The sequence below is a fragment of the Gasterosteus aculeatus genome, chromosome X (genome assembly GCF_964276395.1).
Source record: "Gasterosteus aculeatus chromosome X, fGasAcu3.hap1.1, whole genome shotgun sequence".
NCBI lineage: Eukaryota > Metazoa > Chordata > Actinopteri > Perciformes > Gasterosteidae > Gasterosteus > Gasterosteus aculeatus.
The window spans coordinates 6,609,439-6,631,224 of NC_135698.1; the positions used below are offsets into that span (position 1 = coordinate 6,609,439).

The 21,786-nt window shown below is 42.5% G+C and overlaps 1 protein-coding gene across 1 annotated transcript in view; it reads left to right on the forward strand.

Annotated features, from left to right (window-relative positions):
* The window catches only part of cdh13 (cadherin 13, H-cadherin (heart)), a 251,006-nt gene that overhangs the window by 162,491 nt on the left and 66,729 nt on the right, over positions 1–21,786 (forward strand). Inside the window, exon 7 of the mRNA XM_078081980.1 lies at positions 6,242–6,420. Within this exon, the coding sequence (XP_077938106.1) occupies positions 6,242–6,420 (179 nt within the window). The remainder of the gene's footprint in view (positions 1–6,241; positions 6,421–21,786) is intronic.

Consider the following 21,786-nt stretch of genomic DNA (forward strand, 5'->3'; position numbering starts at 1 on the left):
TGGCATCCGTCCCCACTGGAGAGCATCTGTCTGACTGTGCATCAATCCAACATTGCTTAAATGGAGCTTCAGCTGGATGAGCGTGAGAACGATTGGACGTGATCTACTGTCTAATTTTGCACACAATAAGACGATAAATTGGGCCTAAGAAAACAAATGCAATATTCTGGCACTTCCCTGACGCCTCGGATCGATGACTTTCTTTCTTCTTTTTTTTTCGACTTTGGCACAACATTGAAAGCATGAACCTTTTGGACACGTCTGGTGGCATCAGAGCCACGGGGTCATTTTTCTTTAACGAAGGTATCACGTGGTGCGGCTGCTCACGTTTTTCCTTAATCAATACACCCCAGGTTGTTATTGAGTTGGCTGATTGCAGCTGCAACTCCGTGCTGTGTGAAAATTGCGGTTGGCGCAAAACACATTCTTTACCAGACTGAACGGTCGTAGTCGAAAGCCATTTCAAACACGTGGTCTGCAAACAAAAAAAATTTTTTTGTAAAAAAGCAGCATTGTTCTGTTAAAAAATGCTACTAAATGAAAAAAGTAAAACATTTGGATAAGCTTAGGCAAGAGAATCACTAGGTTCACACGGGAAAGCCGCCTCCTCAGGGAAGTGCCTGTTTTGAAACTAATTTCAGAAGCAAATGTCAAAACCAAAAAAGTCAGAATTTTTGTTTACTACGCAACTGTGTCTTTGCTCAGTTCTTGTCACATGGCTTTTGCCTCCTCTCCCGTCCTGTCGGCGCTCCTTGGAGTCACGTCCGGAAGTGGTTCAGGCGGTCATTATTCTCCGTGGACTCTGCTGGCCTCCCGGACTGACATTTGGCTCTGCAATGGGACTTGTAGCATTTGTTATGCCGGTGGGAGAGGAGAGGACATGCAGGGAAATATGAGTACAGGAGGTCTAGTGCCTGAGATAAAAAAAAATTAAAAAAACTTAATATGATAAAAAAATGTATGCCTCAAACAAATGAAAGAGACAGATAAATGTATTATCTTATATCCTTCAAAATAATATACGTATATTAAGTAAATAATGTTGCATACAATATTCACTGTTTCCTTTCATTTAAAACAGCCTGATGGCTCTGTTATCTGGGTTTACGTGTCCTTCGCGAGGCAAATTATTTCAAACACTGCAAGTTCTTACCGAAAACATTAAATCCAAGTGCTTAGTTTTGGGCAGTTATTTACCAATAACCTACCAACAGCAAACAACAAAACTTTTTTAATGGACTTTATTAGGTTTGTGTATCAATAACCATCAGAAAAACTTCATGGACTCTGTGAACTGGACGCAGGAATTGAATGAGAGCACAACCTACTTGGTGAATTGTGTTAAACCATAAAGCAGCTGGTCAGCTGTTCCCCTGCTTTCTTCAAGCTTTACAAGATTACAAAGTAATACAAGTAAACATACTGTTAATTTACCATTAATACGTGTCCCATGACCATGGAGAGATTCCAAAAACGATTCAAACAAATCGAAATGAATGTACTGATGATTCAAATATTCAAAAGATCAAGAGGCATGTAGCAAAAAATGAATTATACTGATTGTAGTATGAACTTTGCCTTTACTGAGGGGTAAAACAACTGACAGTGTTAGGAAGTCCATTTAATTTGCCTGTCAAGCACCAAGTTTGGAACTAGTTTTCTGAAACCAAGTAGAAGTTTTGTGAAAATGATTCGTTTGGACTTTAATTTGGATAAATGCATTGAATTGTGAATTCAGTCAATTCAACCTTTTCAAAGCGGATACACATCTGCAGAGTAAATGTCTCATGCACTATCGCCTCCCTGTCTTTGTCCCCCTGTCAAAAAACACTTAATACAATTCAATTACTTATTTCAATTATCAGTGATTTCATTACCAAGCTGTGATTGTCATTGTTCAGATAGAAGAGTTGTTTTTCAGGTTCTTCTGTTCATTAACTTTTGCGTTATTTATTCTCTCATTAGCCAGTCATTTATATTCTCGTGAGCACACGTGTCACTGCTGCACTGTGATGAAAGCATTAACCGTCCCCCTTCAGTCCGCGTTTGTAAACTATGCATAAGCACAAATTGATCCTACAGTGTCAGGATTGTAATGGATACGGGGCCGAGAAGAAAGAACGGGTGGACGGCATCGGCGAGGGAGCTCAAATGCGTTCTCCGTGCAGCGGAGCTGGGGAGACCCGTTCTGCACATTCTCAGCTTCGAAATCCCGGAATTCCATTCTGTCTCAGTCCCGCTGGCTCCTGAATAGGTGTTTCATCAACAATGCATTGTGACGAAAAATGTATTACAGCCTCCCAAGCAAACATGAAGTTATTCTCTTCTATGCAGAATTAAACCAGGTGAAAGTAAAACTGCTGTTTTCTACACCTGGCCGTCGGCATACTTGTGGTTTACTCTGCCACTAACGGGGGGCTGTGCGGTCAATGCACTTTTGATTAGTTTGGATAGTATTTCTCCTTTTTTAATGGCAGGGCAGCTTCAGGAGGGCGACCTTCAGCGAGTATTAACACAAATTCAGCAATTACGGACCCCCTCACCGAGGGTTCGATCCCGGGGGGGGGGGCACCTTGATTTCCTGCGGGTCGTGACGTGCAGTGACTCCGGGCGCCTTTAGCGTTAGCACTGGCCAAATGCTAGTTGGCTACAGCCAGCCACCAAGTATTCCCTTGTTGGTGGCAAGGATGTGTGGTTTTGTTTGTGATTTCTGAAAAATCTATGCAGATATAAGGGAAAATAGAATATAATTTCTATTTTTTTACCTGTGTTTTTTGTACTGCATGTCAAAATATCACCTGTGTTGCCTGCTTTTTATAGTTCAGAGACTTACAGGGGAAATTACATAACAAAAAATGATCTATTTACATAATTTCTGGAGAAAAAGTATCCTTTCATTTCCAATCTTTTTGATCATCTAATGACCCCTTGAAACAGATCCTGTGGCGTCATGGAGAAAAAATACATTTTTTATCCGTTTATTTACATTTTATATTAGCTTATCAGTTGCTTTGCCCAAATCGCTATGCCAAGATGCCGCTGTATGAGCGAGAGATTTTCTGGAATTTTTTTTAGAAATAGCAAACTAGTTTCAGGCTGTTTGATGGCAAACTTTAGGTCTCTATTCGATCAAATATTAGTTATGTAATTCAAGTTGTGGCCACTTGGTTTTGTTTGGAATAAACATCTTTTCATTTGAACTAAACCATCTATTTGGCTTTATTTTTGATGACGGACCTCCAGAGAGGGGCTCGCTTCACGAGGCGGACCGAACACAAATTGCTTACAAACCTCAAAGTAGCTGGAACATTTTGGACGGATAAAATGAGACCGTAAAGAGTCGGAGGGAATCAGTTTTGATTCACCAAATGTCTAATGGTGGCATTTTCTATTTTGGTAGATTTCCACTTTCTGTCCATCTCACCCTGCTGCCTTGTTCTATTTCATAGCAATGTACAGTCTCACCAGTATTTGTATTGGATATGATGATTAATCTTTGATCTCATTCACACCTGGGAATAGAGTGGGTCAGCTCTTCAGTCATTTCAGTCTGATTAATGGAAATCCCATTTTAGCTTTTGGAACATCCAGCGTACACTTTTAATTGAGTTAAAATGAAACGACGATCCGTCACGCTCATGACACGGCTCTCTGACACGTGGACCGCGTGCACGTACAGCAACATACAAACACGCTCACACGCAGCTCACGTTTGTCCCCGTTTAAAAGAAATCTATAAAATCAACTTCGCTCTTTTGCTTCATCTTGTCTCTTCACACTGTGTCGGTTCCCCCACCCCCCCAACCCCCCACTGATTTCCCTCGGTGAGTTCGCTGCAGCCCGTGTGACGAAATCAACCCACAACATGTGTATCTGCGTGTGCGCTTTGGTTTTCCGAGTGAATCGCTGATGTTTTTTACCTCGCGGTGCTTCTCTCTCCTCTCGCTCTCTATCTCTTTGTGTTTATTGAGCGACGCACATGTTCACCGCATTACACAGTCGCTTGACAGCAAGTGTGTTTACAGACTCTCCCCACCGCCTCCATCGTGATTGTATCACTATTCTCCTCATACAGTCCGAGCTGTTGTCATCCGGCGCCGTTTGAGTGATGGTGAGGTAATGGCGCCGCTGCGCTTTCGCATTCTGTCCCACCATCCGATGCAATTCGGAGGGACCGGTCCGTGGGTCCGAGGGGACGGGGAGGCGGGAGTCCTCGCCGAGGGCCCACCGGCCACAACGCCATGTTAGGCTTAAACACAAGCGACATCAGTGTTAGTGATACCCGGCCCCCATTGTCCCTTCACAGCATGCTGGATGTTGCATGCTGATGCCGCGTTGTGTCCTGGAGCGACGTTACATTACACCCGTTTGTGTGCAGAATTATGGTATCTGATGAAGACGGTGAGTTTCGAGAGGGCCACCGCGATATCGTATGAAACATGTAATGCGATTGCGTCGCATTGGAAGGCACCTTTGTGAGCCAGCGGGATGAGAACAGAATTTATTGAGATCTGTTCAGGATAATCAATTCAGTCATCGTTTCTTAGCACTAATTTTCTGGCGGTCGGCGCGGCGGCGTGCAAAACGGTGCGTGTTTGTGCGCAGGCCTCACTGCGTCCGCGCCGACAGTGTGGCTTGGCAAGGTGTGAAGTGGAACAGAGTAAAGGTAATGGAGGAGATGGGACTGTGTAATTATTCTGCAGGGGAAGGATTACTGGTTTACTTAACCATTAGTGGTTCACCTTGAAGTGCAAATGCCAAGAGGATAAAACCCACGCGTCTCTGCCCCTCATTACCTTCAACCGGACGAAACATTTGCCGAACCAAGCCAAGGATTTAATGTAGACTTTGCATATTTTCCAGTAGCCCTTTTGTGTCTTGTTTGAACAGTTTGGCTAATGCGCTGTGGCAAAGCTGCGTCGTGCATTAGGGAGGAGCATGAAAAGAGATGGATGTTTATGAGCCGTGGAGCGCAGCGCCGTTATTTGGTGCTTAGGAGAATGTTTCGTTGTGTGGGTCTAGTAAGAAATCACCAGTTTGTTGTCAGAAAACACATTAAACTGCGGAGGGCTTAATTATTTTACAAAATAATTAGCTGTAATCAAGGTAACAGGCAAAATCATCCACATTGATTAGTTGTATCATTTAATTATGACCAATTCTACTGGGTATCCTTTTTTTTTAGAGTAATAATAAAAATCCCAGCCAACCTTTTTTAGATATCAATTCAAATTTCACACACACACACACACGTTCTACATTTCAGATGTATCCATCTGTGTCGGTAGCCCGCAGTCTCATCAGAATTCAGTCACGTATCTCTCTGAGAGAGCGAGTCAAACTTTAAGCTTATTAAACAAATGGAGGAGGTATTCAGCCAGGGATGTTTCAGCCAGCTTTGTCTGACTGAAAGCTGGTGACAGCAAACCACATGAAGCACAGGACGGAGATCCAGTTTATAGACACTTCTGCCCGCAGTGGAAAAATGAAATACACCATTCAGGAATGACACTAAAGTGTGTGTGTGTGTGTGTGTGTGTGTGTATGTGTGTGTGTGTGTGTGTGTGCGAGCGCGTCCATGCATTTGCATGTGCACACATCTGTATGTGTGGATGGAGTGCGTCCCGCCGAATCCGTGTGGGAGTCTCGTCGCTGACAGGAGGGAGCGATTAAAGGTTGAGGTTGCCTCCTATTTCAGCTCAGCTGCGGCGGGCGAGGTTTCCATTTTTTTGTTCCTGTTGACAAATCGAATGCACCATGAAAACACATCATTTGGATAGGCTAACTTTTTAAGGGGCTATTAGTAGTTTGGGATTGCTCTTTTTCGAACATCTGCGGCTACGATTGCTCTCATTTTAGATCCCCCAAACACAACGCATATCACAATACCCATTTACACGAAATATCAGCCAGTCGTTCTCGGGTTAATGGCTTGCCCAAACTGTGTTAGCATGAACATGTGATCCACTAATGGTTAAAATGCATTTGGCAATGTAAAGCTTTTGAAACAACAAATGTCAAAATGTTCATACCTGTAGAAAGATGTCAACTTGTTTCATTTCATTTTAAAACAAGCAAGTGTTTTGGTAACACCTTTAAAAAACCTTCAGAATCACAAAAAGCATCTCCTGCTGTATCTACTAACATACTGAATTGGCTCCAGCGTTTATCTGCCTCCCGTACACACTGCAGTGTTTGAGGCCAGACCCTCACCCCCCCCGTCTGCCTGTGTGTGCTCCAGGTACCACGGTGATGACCATGACGGCGCTGGACGCGGACGACCCCGGCACGGACAACGCCGCGCTGCGCTACAACATCGTCCGGCAGTCTCCGGACAAGCCGTCCCCCAACATGTTCTACATTGACGCGGAAAGAGGCGACATTGTCACCGTCATCTCCAACAAACTGCTTGACAGGGAGGTGGGTCGACCCGACAAACGTCTGCAAATGGGTGCTTATTCCCACGAGCTTTTCTGTGGTACATCTACTCTTTTTTAAAAACTGTGATCAGAGTGAAGAAAAGTGTGTGTGTGTGTGTATTTACACTATGCGTGTGTTTGTGTGGCACACGCCACCCACACGTGTGAGATTAAGCGCTGACGCATTCCAGCGAGCGGGCGCAGAGGCCAGATGAGAGTCTCTCCATTTCCCCCGTCTAAGCGGAGCGAGACAACGGGATGATTGCTTTTTCAGCAGCGCGGCGAAAGCCAGAACATCGATTGGGTTCGCCGGTGGAAGAGGAATATTAGCTGTTGTCAGACACTTAGCGCATAGTTTAATTGAGGCGGGACACACTCCTCTGGCGGTGTCCAACAAGCACCGGCTGAAAAACCTCCCATCCGGAACTGCTGGTACCACGGCGGCTTACCGCCCTTACGAGCCGCTCCCCGAGCTACTGTAGACCGTTTGATGGAGGTGTAATTGATTAAAAGTACGTGAAATGAGATGTAGTGTAATCAATGCAGTGAGCGCTGCCGGGGACGCTTTTTTTCCCGATGCGATTGACAGATTGAATGTTTCAAGGGATGAATTCTCCTACGCTGTGATAGTGAGCTCTTTGAAAGATGTCATACTCAAAGATTTTTCAGAGAAGGACCTCCAGGGAGAGAAGAAAAAAAACCCACTAAAAGTATTCCTCCATCTCATCTCTGATTCCTTTATTTCAAGTCCTGCCAAAGTCCACACGACAAGAGACTTATTGATTCAAACTGGAGTCAAGTTTTGATTTTTTTCACTCACACAGCTGATTTAAGCGGCCACACTGATTTTTTCCACCGATTTTTTTCAGATGACACTATTTTGAGTTGATTATTTTTGGGATCTGTCTGGAAGGAGCTGATTGCACATTTGTTCCTCTCCGATTTCCATCTGTTTTTTGACACAGCTATATGGAGATTTCTTTTGTTATTACCTCTTTAACCTTTGGGAGGCTGGGTTTCTGGAGTTTGATGAGAACTGCCTGGGAGCAGACTGTACTTGTTCTACATCAATTTTAGATGTTTACTAAAAGTTGTATGAGGCCTGTTTTGGCTCCAGAGGGGGCTGCATGGAGTAGGAAAACTTGCCTAAAGTGATGTCACCTGCGAAAGCGTGGTCTATATACAAGTCTAAAAATCAGAGGTGTCAAACGTGAAATGATATAAATGAAATATCTGTTGTGTTGACTTAGTAAAAATTGTAAAGTCTGAAGATTTCATCTTCTCTTATCACTGCTGTAACAAAGACCTCTCTGACATTAGTGTTTCCTCCTTGTATTTCTTTTGCAATGCCATTTCATTTGTGTTCTACATCACCTGAAACACAGACACAAGTATTTGCAGTTTGGTAGTCCATGAAAGATGTGGCCACCCAAGCAGCTGTATGAGCCCGGAGCTCCGTGTTGTCTTTATGTTCTATCTTCAAGTATCTATCCCCCCCCTCTAACCCGCCATTATTTATTGGTGTGCTGGATTTTTCAAAAATGTCCTCTGGGATTTAAGCAGTAGTCCAGCCGCAGTGCAGCATCTCTTTAAAATAGAAGTGGAGGAAGAAGTAATACTCCTCCAGTCAGCAGAGCCAAATGGAAGTGCAGAAGGCAAAGGTTCTAAACTGTACTCGCCCGGGTCCGGAGGGATTTCAGCACAGCCACTTCAGCACATTCCCATAAATATGGCTCTGTCACATATCCATTCCATCTGTCGTGCAGTGTATATACATATATACATTTTTGTCCAGCATGAGCGTGCAGAATATATTTGACAGAGAGACAAGGAGAGAGTTTTACACACAAAGCAAAGTGGCAGAAAAAAAGTGAGAAATTGCACAGCATCTTCGTCGCTTTGTCCCATAATTTCGGCAGACATTTGGGTGTATTTGGATAGACATCTCACCTGCTTCGGGGGAAGCAGAATCTACCCTGTGGAAATTGTAAAATCAATTTTGTTCCAAGGAAATCTGTTTGATTTCCACTTTGGTGTTTTCTCTTTGGTGTAAAAACTGCTCTTGATATGTACTCCGAGAGTATTTCCGCTCATTTCAATTTGGGCAGGTTTCCCCTCAGTGTCTGATATTATTCTGACACACAACGCTGTCGGATCAATTGGAGGCTGTAATTGTTGACAGCCAATATTGCTTGGAGGATGAGGCCATTTTTGTAAGCCTGACAAGACAAAATTCATGTCTTCCTCTGAAAACATGTAAAAGTCCACTAATCAACGCAGTTAGAAGAAATCCATCGACTTGACAAAAAGCTCCATCTCCACCTGTTATCTTGGAACATGGGAAAGTGAGCTGAGGCTGTGCAGCGTAGATACCACCCGACAACCCACGCCTGAACTACACCACCTGCGATCAGAAGATGCCAGATCAGAGATCGGGGAGCATTGCCACTGCCTCTAAACACGTGTCAACGGCCTGCGACAGTTAACCCTGTTAAACGGCCCTGACAGTGTCTAACTGAGGGGGAACTGGACGCTGCTGCTGCAACAGCGGGCAGGGTTGCAATGTTGTCTGAACCATTGGGGCACACCCACTTGCATTGATGTGGTGGCCTGACTATGTAAACAAAGGAGGAGCTCTGATAACGACACACAGAGGAAAAGGGACTTTGTTCAAATGTAGAGTTGGATAAGAAAAGCCAATATGCTGACATACATCTGTTGGGTATTGTGACAAAGGGTAGAAATCTCTCACCAGCATACGGCAGCTTGACCGTCTGTGAGAGGTCATGTTATCATTGTTGGTGTGTTAATTCAGCCTCTTCCATCATAGAAGCATTCAAAGTAGGCAGTTGGTACATTTCTTCCACTCCCCCTAGAGCGGATTGCATGACTTCAGAGAAATAATCCCCATTACAAAACCCGTCCGCAACTTCAGCACCACAGACAGCGCCGTGGGTTTTAGGCTGGTTGGGGCCATAGACATGAATTTGCACCAAACTCATTCTGGTAAAAGCATCAATTAGTCAGATTCTTCTGTGTCTGTTTCTTAAAACTCAGCCTGTTGAATTATCAATTAAACTGTAGTTTTCATGCCAAATTGTGCTTTTTGGAACAACTTCCCATCCACACAGCCCTGCATCCTTTGCAGAGGCCTGTGAGACTGTGGTCTCTCATTTTGTTTAGGTCTAGTCATGTGACTCAAATACAGCAGCTTTAACCAGCATGGATCTTCCAATGAACGTGTATATAATTCACATTTTGTGATTTATACTGCCATGATGACGTGGTAAATACCAAATTACACGCAAATAGATGTGGAAAGCATGCCTTGATGTCGAGACGAGGATTAGGTGGTTTGAGAGCTTATAGCGCACACTAAAAAGATAATGCATAGAAAGCGGATGTTTTTGGCTTGAACTTCATGCAGAATATATTTAAAGCTACTGCAGTAATAGAGCGATCACATTCCCTAGTCATGAGCACAGCCATCTGCCGACGCCACACACACACACCAATCTTTGTGATCTATTTCAGTCTACGGAGTGTCTGTGTGTGTCTGTGTGCAGACAGACTGTAACCAGAGAGGACACCCTGCTAATGGCAGTGTGACTTTCTGACTCTCTAATGCTCTTTGGCCAATCTGGGAGCTGTCACTGCTAAGGATAGCCAATCGATGGAGTTGGCCCGACCCCTCCATCACCTTTCCATGTTCTACAAAGGTGAATTACATGGAGATACAGTGTGTGTGCTTTTATGTGTGGTTTGTGCAATTGGGATATTTATATCCAAACAGGTGAACTCACATATGTGTTTTCCTGCTCAGTTCAGCTTTGTTATTTCCCCCCTCCATCCATGGAGATACATTGTGAGAGCTTGTTAAAGGCATTGTTTTCCCTGTCAGACAGAAAGCACATTTTAACAACCAATACAGTAACAATAGTGATTTTGTACTTTTTATTCTTTCTTTGACTTTTTACCTGAAGGTGACTTTGAAATTGAACAGCGGCTCTTAACGGTCTTTGTAAGAAGAAAAAATATATATTTTACCCAAAAATCGGAGAGCGTCTGCATGGTGTTTGCACCGTGTGCGTAAACGACAAACGGAACGCGCTCCATTCATGCTGAGGTTGCACGCGTTGTCCGTCAGCATTATATCCGGGACCTGGCTTCCATTCGCCTGCAGTGTAGATGTGTTTACTCAACATCACCTGCTCTGTCCCGCTCAATGGGAGGAAATCCAGATTGACATGTAGATGAACAGATGTACACAATTATCTCTGATCGGCATTATACTACGTCGGGGTGGATGTAAGCAAAGTGACCCGCTGTTTGTTTGCTGTGACCTTGGCAGTGTGCTGCCTGACGATGTTTGGCTGATAAGGAAGCTTATCCTGTCTAATGGCTTATTTGGCTCGGCTGCACGCGCCTGTGCGCCGTTGTGTTTGTGTGAATGACAACTGAAGCTTCGGCAGTTTCCACGTGGTGGAAATCACTTGCTCTGCTCTCATTGTCGTGATTCTTCCCGCCTTTATTGTTTTTTTTTAAAACTTGGCATTGGGACCTGTAGACGCATTGTCTACTCACTGATTTTCTGACATTTATTTTCCCTCTGTGTCTCCTCGTTTCAGCGTCCGTCACTCTCTTTGTTTCTATCAGCCTCGCCTCCCCTTCTCCTCCGTCAACACCTCACTTTGGACATCCAATTACTTGCAGGTCGTAGCACAGTGATTCCATTCAGAGCAGCGCCATTCAGCTCGGGCCTCTCGCAAGCCATTCAAATTACATCCTCGGCTGCCTTCAGAGTCGCCGCCTCTGCAAAATGTTGTTTTCAAACATTTCTGGAGGGGCACCACCTAATCTGATCTCCCCGAGCATAATTGAATGTCAGTCGTCGCATAAAGATGCTTTCCTCTCTTCAATTAGCGTCTTGTTTCCTCGCGTCACGGCGATGAGACAAAGCAGAGAGATATTTACTCCTCCCAGGTAGACGCCCGAGAGACTTATTATATTAGGTCATTTATATGCAAATCAACACAGCGAGGGGAACACATTGATAAGATTTCATTACAGCAGATCTGATGTGCACTTCAGTTTATCAACTCCCTTTCATCCCGCCATTACGATGCGTAGATTGGAAAGGTGCGAGCAGGCGAGCCGCGTGGTGTGGAGATGCCGGTGGGGCCGGAGCGGTCGGGGTTGCGGGATACCCGTTCGTGGGCGGCCTGCGAGGTGGCCGACAAGAAGAACGAAATGATCAGAGAGGGCGAGCGATTGTGCGGCGAGATGCAGCCTCCGGTCGGGCCGGCTAAACGGGGGAGTGGGGACCGGAGATGGCTCGTGGGGGCGAAGAGACTGTAGCGCGACTGATAATCGTTTTAGCGACGGCACAGTGATTTTATTTCATATCAACAAGAAAGTAACCGCGGCACTTTGAATTTGTTGCCCGGCTGGAGGCTTTTTCAACCGTATCTGTGCCTCTGAGTTATGTGGAAGTCATTTTGAGATAGCGGTGCGTACGTACGAGAACTGAGAGCATCAAGACCTACAGTGTATACTGTAAGTGCACTACAGCCCGTGTGTATACACAGACTGAAACCCAAGAGGTGTGAAATATATTCATAGGTCTTTCTACCCTTCAGAAGAAGTTCTATAACCTGTTGCCTCCTGTGCAAAGTGTCTGATGCTGTGAGGTCATTTCATTTGCTGATTAACACAATGATTTTGAGATTGATCTACATTTGGTGGTGCACAATGTGTACGTATTTGCTTGTGTGTGCAGGTGTGCGCTTGTGTGCGTTTGTGTGTCTGTGCTCTCTAGTCTCAATAATGTATATTTTTCTCACTGACTGAATTGAAGTGAGGACTATTATACCACTATATTAACAGAGATTATCTACAAAAAAGGAAGACTTTTATACGCATATACATCACATACATAAGATGTTGTCTGTTTTTGAATGACTTATTATTGAATTGAATTGAAAAGTCTTCAGGTAAAAAATCGTAATATTTCAATATTGCAAGAAATCTTTTGTAAAGTGAAACAGCCATATGTAGAATTTATAGGCAGAGGGACAAGTTATTTCTGCAGGCTGTTATTGGTTTAAAATGAACTGCCATGTAAATCCCAAACCTCAACTCCGAGTCCAGTCACGCACGTTGCTAATCAGAGTTTAAACAATAAGCAGTAAATGGAATAGGAAGTATTGCCCGAGTGTGAACACTTCTGTAGATGGGCAGAATATTCTCCTTTATTTTATTTTTTTCTAATGAACACTATTTCATAGCTGTAGGGGTTCTTAGAGCGTTTATTAAGGCCTGTACATTTTACGCATATTTAGTCTGTTCACACACTCGCCATTCATTATGAAGTTACGGTTCAGTCATGGTAACATGTATGGCTTGGTACATGAATACAGCTTTAGTGTTTAATTTGTACTTTGGAGCGACACAAGATTGGTGTGAATCACTTAAATTGACACATAATTGTTTGCTGCACAGCAAGAACACAAACTAACTGGACAACACTCCCTCAGCAGAAAAGAAGTCCAGAAAAGAAAGTCCAACACTGGAGTACATTACCCAGAGATCCCATTATAAGGAGTGTTTCTGCTCATGTGAAGGCCGGTAGCCGCGGCATCGGGAGCTGTCATCGATACGCTGTAGTTGGTCTGAACCCAAACACCTCGCACGCTCTTGTTCTTCCCTAAAATGAACAAGGTGGACACCTTTCACAGGCATCAATGACATATGTTTCCCCTTTATTTCCCCTTCCATCTAAAGCCTTCCTCCTCCACCTCCTCCTCCTCTGCCTCCTTCCTTCTCTCCATCCCTCCCCTCCTCCCTCCTCTCCCTCTTCGATCATGCCTCTGTCCAGTTGCATTAGTGAGGAAATGAGATTTCCCCTAATTAATTAGATCTCCGAGTGCTAAAGATGAAGATTACATCCCAATGAAGGTTAGAGGTGTCAATCATATTTTTTAGGCTGCGCATTTCTCAAGACAAATTGAGTCCCCTGGGCATTGTGGGTAAAAGTGTGTGTGGTGAATCTCGTTTCTTTATTTTATTTTCTTCGTTGCTGTAAATGAGTCTTGCTGACAGAAGTCAATGAAAGCCGGGGACCAGAGAGAGCAGCGTGGCGGACGTTCGGTTGGATGAGAAGAGTCAGAGAAAAGGGAAATAAAAAGCGGGCGAAGTGGAAACATTTGGTTATTAAGAAACCAAGAGGAATCAGAAATAGAACTAGAAATAGAACAAAACAATTAATGTCGGACGGAGTTGTTAGAGAAACATTATTCCGTGTTTGGTATTAAAAAAAACTATTCAATGTTTCCCCAATTAGGTAGACTTGTAAGAAAGTAAATCGATAATAAAAAAAGAAATGCTTGACTGATTTGTCAACCGATAATTGAAAATGATTCTGTCTTTTAACTCTTTGACACATTTGGGTTCCACGTCTTCACGGATAAACCCAATAAGCTGTAGTTAAAACAGGCAGTCTTTATTCTCTCCTAAGATAAACATTAGGCCACTGCACTACAAATTCACTCGGCAAAAAGTCGCTTTCTGCTCTATTATTGGCTTCCATATTTTGGACTTTTACACTGGATTAATTTTTCCGTTGGTTGTTAAAAGAAAGTACCAATGTTTACTCGTGAGCAATCGAAATCACATCAGTCATCTGCTTTGTGGTTTGCTGCAGCTCCGTGACTTTTCTGCTTTGTGTCCCTGAGTGCTGTAATGACTATTCAAACATCCATTAAGTATTTCCGCGTGGCGCGCGGGTGGAGGAGCGTTCTATTTCATAGTGTGAAACTTAAGAAGCTGGCAGATGATGGAAAAGTTTGTTTGTCGAGAAAATTACCTCTCATCAAAATAAACTGTGCTGGAGAATAAACTAAAGCAACGGTGCCTCCTAAAAGGGAGAATCAGACTTTCCATCACAAATGTTCTGTTAACATTTTGGAATAATGTCTTCTTTGACAAATGTGATGGGGATTCTAATATATAGATCATGCTCTATAGGAGCCTTTGTTCCTTTCATTTGAACAATTTATTCAAAATACACATCGTAGTACTATTGATTTTGTGTAATACGAAGTCGCTGGATCTCCGTAAGCTCCCACACCCCTTAATTTATTTTATTTCCTGTTTTTTTTAATTTAAATTCCCAATCTTCTCGTTTTGCTAATGTTGGCAAACAAGGCCGTTTCGTTTCATTTGTGACTAAATGTTTCTCACACGTAGCCCTTCTTTTTGCTCCAACTTGTTTCGGTTATTTACCAAGACTAGAGAGTGTGTTATGAGTCATATTAATATACAATAAACAGATTATGCTCATTAAGAAAGGAAATGATCAACCATTAAAAGTAAAGAATTACATAATAATATTTGGCAATAATAATCCTTAGTTTGTATCCATAAGGGTGTTAGTGTCTTCACTGCTACTTTTGAACGAGTTTAAACTTGTTCTCATAAGAACGGAGCATTAAATATCAGCTAATTCTAATACAGAATAAAGAAAAAAACAATACACAAGACCTTTTTAAAATTCAGGAGTAATCTACGAGAAGCAGAGTTTTGACTTCCCCCGTGTCCTGAGGAGCTATGGAAAGGGCAGCGCGGAGAAGGAGGGAGGAAAGGACAGGAGGGGTGAGACCTGCGAATAGGACATGAAGCAGAGTGACAAGCAGACTTGAGGCGTGCAGGTGGAGTGCGGGATAATTAGGCGAGGACAACTGCTCGCCGCTCGCGGGGAAACGTCCGTGCTAAGTGGCAGTGAGGGCTTGAGGAATGTCAGGGAGGTCCTGCTGATGGTCATTAGACTTTGAGAATGCTTCAACTCTCTCTTACCTAACTCTTGGTCGCCCTTCCCCCCACTTTAGCCCCCCCCCGTGCTGTCTCATTCGTCCCGCCCTCGCTCGCTCTCTTTCATCCCCTATTTTTTTTCCTCCATCCTCATTGACCTGACGATAAAGAGTATTTGTCAACAGTGAACCCGCCACAATAGCCCTTCAGGGGAAAATTAATTTCACCCCCACCCCCGTCTACATGAGAAAGTGCATTGATTGGAAAAGTTTGTTGTTTTGTGCTCAGTATTTCTTTTCTTTTTTTTTCTGTGCCACTCTCTACTCGCTGATGAAATTCAGACCGGTTCATTGTCTCTGCTTCAGCAGACACAAAGCAGCAGCCGGGCCGATCTCTCTTTAGGTGCCGCTTGGATTTGTGTTTGAAGTGGCGTTTTGCCGTATAAGTGATGTTCAGGAGAGGAAGTTGGAATTGACCACGGACTGTAATTCTCTGCGTGGAGCCCAGCTGTGGGATTCTGTAAATTGACTTCTGTTTTGTTGAATGCAGTAGTGAAATAGTGGGTTAAACCTTCTGTCCCGTCACTTTCCATTTAATCTTGTTTAATGTGTTGCCAGTCAATGCTACAGTCTCAGAGTTTGTTTTTAATTCCCTCAAACTAGAGTTTGGACGCCCCGCATCTCTCCATCTCTCTCTCTCTCTCTCTCTCTCTCGCGCTCACAATTCTCCCCGGACAATAATACAAAGAAATTATTGGTTTGTTCTAACTTAGATGTCTGCTTGCAATGTTTTCAGCGGAATCCCACAGGAAACCTCTGAAATAACTCTACAAAATCACTGTGCCAAATAAATAAATAGGAAAAGATCAATACTGCCTGTCAGCTGCATTGACGTAGATTTTATTTTGGGCATCTCTGTATTCCGGGAGGATGCCTGAACTGATCCAGATATAATATATTTGGTTTTTCGCTACAGCGAGGTTCAATACTTTAGAGTAATGAAAGTATGTAGCTTTTGTTTTATCTATAAATATATAGTATATTTGTGGAGTTCGTAGCTTTTGAGGTGCTGGTAGGCAGACTGTGTGGCGTGTGGACTCAGCCGGGCTAAGCTAAGCTAACTAGCTGTTTGCTCAAGCTACAAACTGTCGGTACAGATAAGAGAGTAATTCAATCTTCCCCAACTAACTCCAGACAAAGAAGCTAATAAGCATATTTACCCAAAACGCTTTCTTTAACAACTCGTGATTGCTCATCTCGCATGTTGACAGCTAAACCTCTTTCACGGCTGCACGGTTTAAACATGGTTCATTCATTTTTAAGCAATGTTTCCATTGAGCTCCAAATACTTTGAACATAATGGCTTTAGTTCAAAGGGCAAGTGAGGCTCCGTGGTCTCTGGAAGCCGGAGATACACTACAAGGCTTCACCAAGCGGCATAGTGAGACCACGGATACCTTATCTCAAGTTTGTTGGGTGAAATAAAGTCAATATTTTAGATTTTCCTGAATGCATTTCTGAGGACGGAGGCTTGTGTCTAGCTGTCATGCAGAGTCTCTGGAAGTGACCTGCTTGGATGAATGTTTTACTTATAAGTCGATAACAGCAGCACCCCGACAGAAAGATAGAGAACGCACGTCACTCACAAACTCACTATGTACCAAAACAAACACACATAAACATATCGGTTCATTATTTAAACTGAGACAGTCGAAGAATGTATGATTGAGTAATCGATGATCCTAATAAGATAAAAGTTCAGGAAAAAGTAGTTTGAAATAAGGGAAAAAAGCTCTTGCTATCCCGATAGCGTAGTATATTTTATCTAATGAAGCAGACACATCAGTTAACTTGGTGACCCACCGCCTGTTTGGTCCCTAAAGGGACATTACATTAACTCCGGCTCTCAAAAATTCTATTTTGCCATCATTAGAGAACCTTGTGATGTGGCACTCATCAGCATTCATGGATTCTCTTCTCAAAGCCCCACAATTAAATAGAGGATATAAAAGAACAAAACTATTGAAACCGTCTTTACTGTTTATTGAGTACCAAACAGCATCATGCATTGAACTGACATGACTAACCATGACTTAAATAATAAAATTAAAATAAACATCAAAAATAAGGACTAGGGATCATAGGGTTCAAACCCCTTTCTCCCTAAATTCAGGAAGAAATAATAATGTATTAATCACTTAGTTGAAGTGACCAGCAGAATGGCGTGGTCTCTACTTCATGATGCCGACACTCTCTATGACAAACATGATGTATTATACCTACTAGCTGTGATAACTCCTTATTTGACAACACTTTCATCCTTTAGAGGGACGTGAAGAGTTCCATCCAACCAAAATGACTAGGAATTGGTGATAATATATTAACTATGACATGACTTGCAGATAGAAGACCCTCAATAAAGAGGCAGTGAGTGTAGTTTCTCTACCCTTTTAATAATTTATTATGACAACACCATTGCTTGAAACATTCTACTTCTTGACGTATGGAGGAGAGATTGTGTGACAAAAGCTCCCTAATTGCCAATGCTGTTAAAAGATACATATGAAAGTAGGAAGCACAGACATCACTGCACTTCTCTTCAAAGTGTCTGTGACAGTAAACCCACATGGCGTTTTTTTCCTTTTCTCCTTTCCCTTCCTGTCTGTTTTACTGAAGTGGGAGGAGAGGCTTGAAGGCAGCGTGTCTTCAACGATCAAACAGTGCAGTTTAATTTTGGTGTCAAGGATTATGGAGATTTGAACAGATCCAATTCAAAAGCTTACATACTCTTTGTGGATGATGCGTTGGCCAATTTGACTTTGATATAAATCCCTCAAAGAGAAAGAAAGAGAAAACTTACAACGTTTTTCATCCGAACTATATAATACACATGTAGCTGCCGTGTGAGTAATTATCAACCAATACTGAGCTCTCAGTGCAGAATAAGTGAGCTGCAAATCTGTGCAGGAACTCGACTCTCGTCTGAGGTACGAAGCAGGTTGATGCTGAAGCCTAAATAATCATCATCTTTAAATACAACAGGCAAAAGTTCTACTACTACTACTTCTTTGCAACATTGTCAAATGTTGTTGAATAAACAAGTAGTAAACTGTACTTGAAATGACCCAACTGCCCATCAGGAACGTTCGACGTTCATGCAGCTGGGCACATCTGCAGGAGCAATTTGGGGTTAAGAATTTGGAATTGATTCCCTTGCCCAAGGGCACATCGACATGGTCTCCTCCAGTAGAAGGACGACCCTGCTCTGCCACTGAGCCACAGTTGCACCACAGAGAATCGGGATATCAGCCGTCTGAAGGGCGATGGCGAAATCAGAAAAAAAATAAGGGATATTTGTTTTGGTAAAACCCATTACAAAGTTACTAATTACAACAAGTACAATTAACTGGAGTCATTCAACACAAGATTGCCATTGATCTTTATACAAGTGAAACAATGCCAAACAATTTGGCTACTGTCTTAGAAACTCAATGGGTAAATTAAGCCTGCGGCAGGATGTGATCTTGGCTGCAACAGCTCTAATTACAAAACAGACAAGCTCCATTGTGCGCATTGAACCTGAACTCATTACAAAGTTCTTACTTCTCACTTCCCCTGCACTGTAGGAGGGGTCATTATTTATCATTTAGATGAAGATGTCATCGACTTTGGCGCTCGCGAGAGCGACTTTTGCTCAAGGCTGTTTGAGTTGGTCCTTCTGTGACTACCGCATTTCAATGGAAGGAAGAGAAATAGTTAGTTCCTCCTTCAGGGCGATTACGGCTCTTCCCAGTGTCTCACTCTGATCCCTCTGCGGCCTCTGGACCACGCTGTAAAGCCCCCCCCCTGCACCTCCTGGGACGAAACGGCCCCCAGACCTCTGGTCCATCCGTCAGTGTGCAGAGCGAAAGGAGGAGAGAAGTTAGGGGAGTGGTTCCCCACAGAAAAACACCAAGCTGCTCCGACCACTGCACCGGATCTCCTTGACCACCGGCCGCTGGTCAGATCTGCAAAATGAGGGATGATGAACCGCCGAAAATAGGCCTCACGCCAAACTAATATTTTAAGTGCAATTAGTAAAAAACAAAAAGAAGTTACGACCCACTTGTTCTTCAAATATCACAGGGGTGTCTCGACAGAAAAAGGTTTGGGAACCTCTGCCCTTGATTATAGTCGCACGACTCCACTTACAGGGTTAAAATCCCGAGGCTGGAGCTAATTTAGAGCAGCGCGATTCTGAATATTGATGAGCAAGATCGCCAGTGGTTGGGGAGAATCAATCCGGTTGAAGAATGGCAGCGCCGGAGCTGCTGTGGCCAAGTTGTTGCGCTGCTTCTTAGTAGGCAGACGTGAGGAGCCTTCCTAAATGCGTATCTGCCCGCATCTGTATTCCCTGCCTGGCACCCAGCAGATGCTGATGGACTCGCCAAAGTCAGGCAGATTTACATATTTAATCCAAACAGGTGCGTGTTAAAATAAAGCATGGCGTGTCAACAACTCCTTGAAGAAAACGTTGTGCTTAAAGGGACTAAATTATCAAAGGAATGGACGGCAAACTGGGGCTCTGTATGTCAAATTACACCTTTAAGTGTGTGTCCATCATTATTAGAAGCCTGAAACTACTAAGCACTGTAACATTGATTATGTGTGTAACTCTATTTTGCTAATAGGGTGTTAAATACTCATGGCCAAATTCTAGGCATGACCAAAATCATGTATGTCCTTTTAGCATTCGCCGTTGTTTGTGTCCTTTTGCCAAGCAGGATGTGTCCAAATTTCAAATATTTGAAAATAAAGTAGGTGTTTCATGAAATTCTCCTAGTCCCAAACAGCTGGGACAGAGAAGTCTCAGTGCAAACAGTTGATCTTCATTTTTATACCTACTCCCAAGATTTGAAACCACTAATCGGCTCATCGTTTACTGGTTTTATAACCACAATGACTGCTTGGTAAGAGTTTAGTGGCCTTCCATTTGGAATTAAACATCTTAGTACAGATAATTATTCCAGTCTAATTATTTCTCTTACTTCAAGCAAATGCTAATGAGTTGGATTTCCATTTTTTTTCCTCTTATTTTCTTGTTTATTTCTTTTTTTGTATGTATTAGTTTATTCACTGCAACCAAAAGAAACGTATCCTCTCACATGGAATTAAAAAGAAAATCTATTAGACACCTTTAATTTGAATGAGGATAAAGTCATCGTAGGGGAGACCTATGCAGTGCTCTGGGCATTATTTACCTTCATGACCTGTTTCTTTATTCTGTAGGGTGCATACACTGTCAACTTACATCTGCAAGTCAAACTCGGGGCTTTCTAGGTGTCACGTTTAAACCTTATAATTCACTGATTGGCAAACGACAATGTTAACTCATTGTAGACTGTGGAAATGACCTGGAGGAACTAAACCAAAATAATCCACATTGATCACCTAGCTGAAGGAATGACAATGTATATCAGTGTGTCATTCATTAGGATAAGTTTTTCCTATGCTTTCGCTGACTTGCACCATGAATTTGCATGTGTTTACCTGAGTAAATAGAGCAGAATTAGATGCCTTCATTAGTATGCATGAGCCTCATTAAATATGCACTCATCAACTATACTTTTTATTTGTGTTCCCTTTCCAGTTGTGCAAATCAATGGTAATCAACTCTGGTGACATTTCCCAGCAATTATAAGCAAGCTGTCCCCGTTGCAGCAGGAGCCGGGGACGAATCACTCCATTTCCTCCCCCAAGTGCCACAGTGACAACGTATCAGTCCACTGAGAGATGAGGACATTTCATATGAGCGAAACCGAGAAAATAATGTTTTTACTGTGGAGAGGATCATTACCGCCAAAGAATTTGTTAGGAAAGAGTGGGCATGTCACTGCTAACTTTGTGTGAAATGCCATCAAAAAGAACCATGATATTGTGTTATTTTTACTAAACTAGAAGAATTTAAGTTAAGTAGATGGAATTTATTTAAGCATTGCAACGCAATCATGGGAAAGAACTGCAGGAAATACATTATTCCAAACAGGTTTACAGGTCAATCCAGTAACTAAATTAACTATTATTTTGTGTATAAATGTTATTTTTTGTATTTTGTGTGTTTTATATTTTGAATTGTGTGTATAGAACTTTGTGTTAATGTTTAGTATCAATTTCTAGAAAGGACTGAATAATGTCCTGACTGAACTAATTAATTAAAAGTTAAAATCAGGACATTGTTATCTCGTGAAGAGGAGGAGAGGAAGGAGAAGAGAATATAAGGAGGTATTTAGGAAACTGTCACCAATTAAACAAAAATCAGAAATGTCTCTTAAAGTCGTGCACTCACTACATGAATCAAATGCTATAAATGTCCGTGTGTGTACTCATTTCATGTATTTAATATATATATATATATATATATATATATATATATATATATATATATATATATATATATATATATATGTGTATATTTAAACTGCCCTACATAGATTTTCTGTGTGTAATACACTCTTCTCTCTGCCATTCCCCTTTTCTTTTCCCGAATTGAAAACAACCTCCTTGGAGAAACAGAATCAAGC